We start from the raw sequence: 9,709 nt of genomic DNA, 5'->3' as shown, positions 1-9,709 counted from the left end.
GAGTCTTCCTCCAGTACGAACGTAAGGCTGTGCATGGTACTGTTAGGTACGCGACCATTCACTCTTCCATAATAGGACAGACTCACTGATACCAATTCATTTGATATTTCAAGTTGATAGCATCGAGAGAGTACCGTAAGCCAAAGTAAGCAAAAACAAACCGTCTGGGCTCAATTTACTTGTTTTTTGGATTCGGTGAACACTGAGTTCAGTTAAATTTGATTTTGGTTCGGTCTTAGAAAGTGTCTGCATTTGATCTAGTAGAAGGGTCGAGTCAAAATTCATACACCAGTAAGTCTTCGGTAAGACCTGAGATCCAGTTCATGGAGCTGGTTCATCTTGTTACGTGAGGCTGCTGATGGTTCCCAACAAGTATGCAACGACTGTGCAGTGTTTTTCAGCCTTTCACTATGGAATGGCTCCACTTACTGAACGAAATCCCAAGTTCAAATTACAAATGTTCCTTGAAAGATCCCCTGAACTATTGGCCGAAAGTCGAGGAAACCATCCTTGAACGGCTTCTCTTCCCAGCGCTAATGCGTTCCTACGTGTAGACCAAAACCCAATACCATCATGATTCCTCCCTTCATTCGCATTCTCTGTCCGTGTACTTTTGATCTCCATCTGTTTCGCTTATCCGTACCCATCAATCACTTTGCCACTAAGGCCGCCCAGTCCAAAAGTGGCACGTGGACGTGTCACTGACCTATATGCCCATTCGTGTGTATGCTTCGTAAACTGACGCCACGAACGTGGCAAGATGTACCTAAATTGAATTGACATACAGTGAGGCAGGCTATCTGTGACGGATATGACAGGAAAGTATGCGACGAAATGGCATCCACGTGAAAGCAAAGTTTATATGATGGTTTGTTCAACAGTTGAAATTGCTTCGATATTGATTCTAACGGAGGATAGCACACACATTCTTCTTCAATAGCTAATATTGTTCGGAAAGCATGCGGTATTGTGCGCTGAAGGAAACACAGAACATTGATGGAAAACAAATGACAAAACGCTTCGAATATAAAATTGCCGAGAACTTATATGGACAAGGTTAACTCGACAAGCATACGGATAACATAGCAAGATACAAAACGGCACGTTGTAGTTTCGTTAGACTGAATGGGAAGGGGTGGGGCAATTTTCGTCTGCGGTTCCAATCAACTTTCACGTTAGACTGAATGGGAAGGGGTGGGGCAATTTTGCGTCTGCGATCCAAACAAGTCAACTTTCAAACTGGTGCAGAGGAACAAAGCATCTGATGAAAATATCAAGTAAACTCTATGTTGTTGTCTTAGCTCAGACAAGACAATTCGGAAATGAAAGAGTCCGGGGAAGGTTAGGACCATGGTCGGGACACTAACCTGATGAAACACGACTGATTCTGGGCGACTGAGAACATACAAGAGTAAAATAGTGTAGATGAAACCGGTTGATGAGCAAACAGGCTCCTAGTATCTCAGTGTCCAGCCTGTGGTGAAGTAATTTGGAATGTGTTATCCACACCTTGCACAATAGATGCCAATTGACAATCGCCGAGGCAACGGAGTGAATAGTGAGGTTTAGAATGGACTAATGGCTTTTGAATACGCCGGTTTGCCATAAAATGATGAGAATTATGACAAGCAGGATAGCGAGTCCAACACCAATCATAATGAACTTCAGTCTTCGATGTTTGGATCGCTCATGGCTTTCGACCTTCTTGCTGATTTGCTTGAACATTTGAGCCTGAGAAAAGAGAGAAATAAAATACATGTGGAAAAAAGCGTCTGCAGACTATCCAACGATCCAAAAAGACTTTAAAAAATGTGGGACTTGAGGAAATGTGGTTCCGGCTTCAGGCACACGGGTTTCACTCGCAATCACTGCTGTCGATCAAAGCTACTGAAGCGGGTTTTTTCTCGCTGGAAATCTCCTAACCCGGTGTCGCATTCAAGCAGCTGGACTTTACTTATTTGCTTTGCTTATCAGCAACTAATCTCCATTCAATGCAACGACAAATTTGACGTGACCATTGTCCAGTCAAAATCAATCCATCTCTCAGTGCTCTCAAAAGCCTATAGTCGGTGCTTTAAGACAAGAGTTTGGAAAAAGGCTAACGGTATTGAGGCTAACTGTATTGAGTGTGCAAATTTGCTGAAATGACTTTGAGACCCTATCCCATGCATTGTACATTCGACTGATTCGTAGGCCGGGGTTTTGTTCAAAGCGGTGAAAAACAAGCAATGTGGTGGAGAAAACGACGAAAACGGATGAAAATCGGTGTAAATTATAACGTTTCAGTAGGTTTCGAGGTGTTTCTGGTCAATCTGGGCATCGGACGACGGTCTGAGTTAAATAAAACGATGGAGGACCAAGGCTAATCCGCAGAAATGAAGAGCGCAGTAATCCGCTGTGGACATCCAAGCAACCAGGTAGGCGCTCTGATTTCTCGCAGCTGCTTGATTGCTTGAATACATAATCAACAAAAAAAATATTCATTTCTAAACCGCTATTTCCGAACCTCGGTGGCAATTGGTTTATTTTCTGGTGAATTAGTCAAATAGTCCCTAGATGTACCTCCCTGCATACCATTTAATGTTAATCCTGCTTGCGCATAAAAGCTTTCCACTTTTGGGTAGAAAATTTCGACCTCCAAAAAAAACTACTACTCAAGAGTGCGTGCTCACTGGGCGAGTAAGGAGCTATTCATAGCTATTCACATTGAGATGATAGCTCTACAAAAGTATCCACTAATTAAAAACAAGCAACTTATAGCCGGTATGGACGGCGATGTTCACTATCGATCCTAGTGGTTCAATACGAATCATATGCAACATGATGAATTATCGTTCTAGATTGATCTTCTGGATTCTAAAGTCCATTGACCACTTACAGGGACATAATCATTCACGGGTAGACCTTTAGTATGGCATTGGTGTAATTATGGTTTAATCTGTGGGAACAGCCAACACATGAACCATTGAATAATGAGTAGGACAGTACAACTGGTGTTTGGTCTGGGAAGCTGTGACGGTCTCTTGGCACGAAAGACGTTATTGGGCAACTAACATTTCACCATGGAAGAACTTCGTAGACCACTAGGTAACACAATCATATCCAACAGTCGGAACGGTTCCACAGAGGAAAGGCACAGGCCCGTAATCATTAACATCCTATGGTCGTAAACGAGGACAAATCGACTTTAGATATGCAGAAAACGTACGATCAGTCATTCGTGTATCTTATTAAATGCTGCTGATGAATAGCATTGCTTCACCCGATAGATAGTAATATCAACGGAAAAATGCTTCATGACTCACACTGCCCTCAAGTTCCTCCGTTTTTTCTGCTAGTTCACCAGCCAGCTGACCGCGTTTCATGATCTGCTCGAGATTGTCACGCAAAACGTTCGTCACACCTTCGACATTAGCCTGTAGCGTAGTCATGGGTATGTTTGACTTGAACTGGTCAAAATGGGCCTGGGAGTAAAATGGAGGTCGTTTTGAAAGTGAGAATCACAGAGAGGGCGATGACAAACTAGCTATCCCTGTCAATCAGACCGTTTTCTCAATATATAGGAAAAAAGCTATGGGTCCGATGGTAAAATTTCGGACTTGTGAGTAGGATCCTGTTTGGCCAAAACTGTAAGCCTTGTCTTGAGTAATTGCTCAACGCCAAGAATGGTCTAAAACACAATGCGGCTGACGCATCCTCAGAAACGGAAGGGGTAAGTAGTGTTGGTTATTGAATTTCCGCTTAATCAGTGGCTGCTAGATTTGAATACGAAACTCAATCTTGTCCCGTGTGTGGAAAAATCACTTTATGGTGTAATTACTGTAGGTTCGTTCAGCTATGGCACCCTTACGGTCCGTAACTGCCATGCTAACGGAGGGCTTGAATACTGCCACGTTGTCCAAGTCCAGACAGGGGAAGTCAAGAGGCAGAGGTCTGGTTCGAACCACAGATCTTCGAGTCAGCAAATTTGCACTCCAACCACTTGGGCCATCTAGCCCACATTGCTGTACGTTGCCCTAGAAGTAAGCCCAGTAGGAGTTGGATGACATTTCAAATTGACCTAAATATGACTCCGACAGCATTTGACGAAGATTACATGCCCTTACTCAAGCGAAATTTGGTGAGGCCATTCTTAGTTGAAACTCCGGTAGCGGGCCGGGTGAGCGTCACATGTTCGAAGCACACAAAGCCAGCCATACAGCCGTCGAGAAAGTGAGTAATCCAAGCTTCATTCGAACGTTGACTGAAAGCTCCCACTTCTCTCACGCTCCCAGGATCTCTGTTTAACGTACTACTGCTGAGGAAATGGCTTCAAAGAACAGTCGTTCATTGTTCACCGTCTTATTTAGTCGATCATAGTTCTTGATGCCCTCTTCGTCCTACGAGTAACGAATAACAAAAAGATAAGCTAAAAAGTTCATAATAATTGGGAGCCATTTGCCAACGAATCCAGTTTACTAGTCGAAAAGAACTCAAAAAGCTGAAGATCAAATTGCACGTGACGTCCCTTACTTAATTCAATGTGGTGCAGAAAGAACCAGCTTAATTATACCCTAACAAAACCAAACGGATTGACCTCCACTAGACACTTCATTAGGTGATGCACACCACAGTCACATGATCCACCTGGTTATGCAGTGGGGTGTTCGAATAACAACTGTCCCCGAAGATATAGATGGTTGACAGCTAATTTTGCGGATAGATTTGTCTTCAAGTATAAGTTTCACACTACTCATCATGTCACTGAAAGCTCTTCGACCGCCCAGGACCGGTATCATCCGTCTTGGAGCTTACCAGTTAGGCGCAGTCCCTGAATTTTCCCCAACCTTATGTTCTACTTGAACCCAGATCGGACAAAATGCGACAAACACTCTCATTTGCACACGAATCTGATTCAGACAAGAAACTCAACTGAATCCAGCTGAATCTCTTGTTTGTGATGATCCGATTCGGCTTTCACAGTCCTAACTCTGCTCGACAACTTTTATCCAGTATGCGGTGATCACGTCAAGAATAATAGATGGTTCAAGGCTGAAGAAGCTCAGGATAGCGCCTGGCAGAGCGGAATTTCATAACAGCTATCGATTGGGATGTTGGTGCTCCTAAGGTTACAATGTTTTTTTACCAACAGTCCAAACCATCCGGTAAAAATGTTCATTTACATTAATGGGATCGTCCATCTTTTGAAAAAAACAGTTCATGTTCTATATAGAAGCAAATGGTTCTAACCATGACGTATAAACTTCCATTATATAGTATGTAACCTCCAATAGTGATGGGCCCTTTGAATGGTGATAATCAACACAACCTTGGCTTTTTTCGAAGTTATCTAGTACGTGCATTTCTATTAAGGACATCCGTTATGGTTAAGTATCTCCTCAGTGAGGACGTTCTCTACATCCCACTATGTGTCATAAGCAGTACATTTCATGCTACAGTGGCGTGTTTTTGAGCTGTTGCCTGCAAGCTAGTTAATAGAAATGCCCGGTTAAACAGGACAGTACGTCGTGACTCGTTGTGGACGGGATGACCAGTGATGGATGACGGATGGTCAAATTGTCAGGGAAGTGACCACCTACGTAGGTTTGTATTTGATGTGAAGACACTGCCGTTATTTTAAATATTGCAATGTCACATATTGAGCCCTGCTTTGTTTGGTCCAGTTCTTTCAGCTATACAAATGACAGTCGATCTGAAACGGTTTAGTTAGCTTAGATTGTTGTTGAGAAAGGCTGATCAACAGCGTAGTGAGTGGTATGTGGTCCCCAACTGCCGGCATCTGAATAAGACAAAGAGGCGTGTCAAGTCTTGAGAACGACTGCTACTAGACAAAAGCAGCAGTTAGGAGACTTCTCGTCAAATTACTAGGATACTGCTTGAAGAGAAGAGATAAAGGAAATTAAAAGATGTAAATGTGTCTGAAACCGAGTAAAATTGCACAGGGATGCAACCATCCACAAGGCGGATGCGTCAAATTTGAAAACCGTTGTAAACCTCCGTGCAGTGCTCTTCTCTCATGATGGATCCACAAATGAGCAATATTCCCAAGAAAGGCACTCTTGGAGCGCTGAGAACTCACGGTAACCGGGCAATGGATACTTTCTACTCGCCCACCTATATGTATGGAGAAGCTGCCAAACACGGCTGCGCAAACCAATTGGCCGACACTTTCTGAGTCTTTGACAAAAGAGTCCAATCCATATCCGTACACTTCAGTTACTCTGTTCGTTATGGTTTATTATTCTACCCCACATGCGCCGACGCAAACTTAGGTGAAACAGTGAGAAACGGAGTGAATTCGGGGCATTCTTATCACACCTCGAGTTAACGTTGATCTTGTCTCCCATATTCTACAGGGTAACGCGAAGCAATAGCAACAAACTGAAAGTCCAGTACCCCTTGAGTACACATCAACAGTACCAGTGTTTACCTGAGACTTGTAAAAATCGCTGGTTTTTTGTTGTATCCTCTCGGAAGAAAATTTTGAAGGAAGGTGACGAACGGTGTCAGCAATATCACAACAAACTGGTTTAAGATGTGAACAACTGTTGAATACTTGTGCTAATTTCAACAAACTACCCATGAAATAACTGAACTAAAGTAGAGCTACTGACCGTTTTAAGCATAAAAGACAATGATATTCCCCTTTCCCGGCTCATCGAAATGGTCTGTGAAGGACATGTATTTGAGCGAGAAAGGGTCGGAAAGTCTGATGGAGTTTTGCAACACGGTTCGAAAAACTGTTGCCAATACGATTAGTAAAACATCCGAAAGAAGAAAAATCCGGCGAGTCAACCACAATCCAAACTAGGGGGCTCGGATGTTGAAGTGCACGAATGCGTTGTCTCAAAAGTCTCAAAATGTTGAAAGTTCACCTTGGCGAACGGATGTGTTCAATGTACTGAACGCGAAATTTAGGTTACCGCTTCCCCACACCTACCTCTGCTTAACACTTACTCTTGAATATTCATAAAATCAATCAATACTAAGGAAATGGCTTATTCGAACATATTGTGAGTGCCTATAGTAAGACAATTGCAATCCCACTCAACCCTGCACTGACGATGTCACCTCGATTGGTGATGAAACGTTTGCACTCCAACTGCCAAGCTCTGCGAACAGACCAACAACCAAACAATGCACCCGACCTACCCACATTCCACAACATTGCTAATTGCAATCCCTATTTAGGCAAGATTTAAATGCAAATTGAATTGGCTGCTCATTGTCTGGAGGCGATTCTCGAGGGGAAGAGTTACGCTCCTGCTTACAGATGATCTCAGCCCCTTTGTTGGAATATACGGCTCCATATCACATAAGCATTTTTGTACGTCTATGGAGATGTTTCAATAAACAGTAAAGTTGGAAGCAACCAAAGAGCCGAAGGGAATGACGGGTGCGTACGTGCATCCACTTCGGAAACTTGCAAACATTACGCTATACTATTGCCACACTGCACTGGTCAGCCTCTAATCCAATAATAAAAACGGACGGAGAGTTTTCGGCACACTCACAATACATTCCAACAGTTAGCAATAAAGGATTCTTGGTACAGAGTGGTCAGTTCTAAACTTAAATCGTTTCGGCCATAATGGCGTTTCGCATCGCCATAGCTTGTGATGTTATTCCCGATTATACACACACAATCCAGCTTTATTGTGTATGGTTTTGCCGACTTTTTTCAAGCCTAACTGTTCAAAGCTGAAGTGTGGTAGAGAGGTGCCTCAGAACTGCTAGACTTGATAGCATCCCACGCACCAACAAAAGTCGTGGATATGAGATAATTTATGAGTCACCTCGATTGCTGCGTGCCCCCTAAGCTCCTATGGAGCTGTATCTGTTAGTGAAGCGAGGTTTTCAATATTTAAATGACTGTTTCCCATAAACTTGCAGCCAGCGGCTTGTGAATGCTAAGGCCATGAAACCCAATCATAAACTTCAGCATTTGAACCTAAGCAACCTCTTGCGCAGCCAAATCACTGTAAGCTCCTCAAGTAAATACAAGTAACCTGGATTGCGGTTTACAAATTTTTTCTGCTTCTCACAAATAGATACCTGAGAAGTCCCGAGGAAAATCTAACTTGAAGAGCAACGTTATGGTCATACAAGGCGAAGTCTATCTTCTGCCTTACTTAAATTGGTTTCAAACGTGAAAATAACAGAACACCAATGCAGAGGCTAAGTGGCTTTCCGCTACAAGTAGTTCGATATTCACATAATCCGTAAGGACTAATCATATGGACGAAGACTGACGTTAGCTCTCAGTCTGATGTTGTTTAGAACAGTGCATCAAATAACTCTTGTTCTAGAAGGCCAGGGTTGCATGCCGTTTGTTTGCACGAAAATGAATTGCTCGAAAAACCGGGGATCTTGTTGTGTAGGTGAATGAGATTAGATTACAAAGCTGGTTTAGAACTTTCGTGCAAGCCCTTGTTGCACAAAAAATGAGTATTTGATTATCACATGCTCTTGTGACTATGCGTGGACCTAAACTAACTACAGCTGCAATTTCGAGGGGGTCACAGAGGCTAAAATTAACCTCGGTTTATCAAATCGAAAAGACCAAGTCTCACAACCGTAGATACCATGGAAATTAGGAGAGATTACTGTAAGCGGCGTTTGAGACAGTGAACATTGGCGCAGGAAATTTGGGCTTTTGACCTGCACAATTTGACCGAAGCTACAAGCCGTTCTGATGTGTTAAACGCAAGTCTTTCTTTTTCACCAAGATGTCACACCGTGCGTAATCTGTTCAGAGCTCATTGTTGTTCCAAAAAGCGTCTAGTAACTTCAGGAATCGCCACGATGGCTTGTAATAGACGTGAAACGCGCCATTTCTGTGCTATTTGCAGTTCAGCTTCTTTTTGTACCAACCAGCCGAGAGCAATGGCTAAACATCTGATCAAGCTGTCAGTTATTAGGCTAGATCCCTCATCAGCCATGGCTAATGAGTGGTAGGTGAAGTGGGGAGGCCTAGTTGATAAATGGCGAAATTTTTGCAAACCCTCAGTCTGTTCTCTGAGACGGGAAACCAGCGAACAAACTCGTCTACCGTCAACAACTTGCAAAACAAATGTCAGGTCCGATATACGATTCCTCAAACCCTCATACGTTTACTGAATTACTGTTGTATTCTTTCGCGGGTTAGTCTTCGCTTGGGAATGAAATTTTTCCATCAGTTACGAATTTCATGGTGTCATATCGCCGCCATTCATAGGCACACAATACACACACAATACAGATATACAAATTTTCCAAATTTACCTCAGGTAACCAGCACTATGGAAGAATCTTGTGTGATCGTTTTGACATGACGTACATGTTTCAGGATCTCACATGCAGACTGCCGATGAAAGCTCAGAGCAAATCACACCACTTCATCAGTACAGGTCACGTAACTGCTTACTTTGGTGCGAATTGTCTTTGATACACACTCCTTGTAACATTCAGTTGAAAATGAGATTCCTAGCCATTGTTCTATACAACTGGTACAATCATGGCCAGAAAATTGGCCCATATATCTCATACAACACGTGGTTCTCTCCTTCTGTTGCGACTCGATATCTCGAAAAATCGATCCACCGCTCGACTCAAGTTAGTCGATCGATTTGACCCAAAACACAGCTGACTTCGACGAAGTCCATTGCGCGAATTAGAGTAAATATGCTCACAACAGACTCACACGGTCGGCATGCTTACAGAATGTCAT

The 9,709-nt window shown here is 43.0% G+C and overlaps 1 protein-coding gene across 1 annotated transcript in view; it reads right to left on the bottom strand.

The window, feature by feature from the left end:
* Positions 1-811: 811 nt before the first annotated feature.
* The window catches only part of T265_03029 (hypothetical protein), a gene marked incomplete at both ends in the record, with an annotated part of 48,654 nt that continues 39,756 nt past the window's right edge, over positions 812-9,709 (bottom strand). Inside the window, 2 exons of the mRNA XM_009167418.1 lie at positions 812-1,731; positions 3,306-3,464. Of these exons, the coding sequence (XP_009165682.1) occupies positions 1,576-1,731; positions 3,306-3,464 (315 nt within the window). The remainder of the gene's footprint in view (positions 1,732-3,305; positions 3,465-9,709) is intronic.

Source organism: Opisthorchis viverrini (genome assembly GCF_000715545.1).
Source record: "Opisthorchis viverrini unplaced genomic scaffold opera_v5_41, whole genome shotgun sequence".
Classification (NCBI taxonomy): Eukaryota; Metazoa; Platyhelminthes; class Trematoda; order Opisthorchiida; family Opisthorchiidae; genus Opisthorchis; species Opisthorchis viverrini.
The sequence above is the reverse complement of the archived record's forward strand: the minus strand, read 5'-3'. Positions and strand labels throughout refer to the sequence as shown.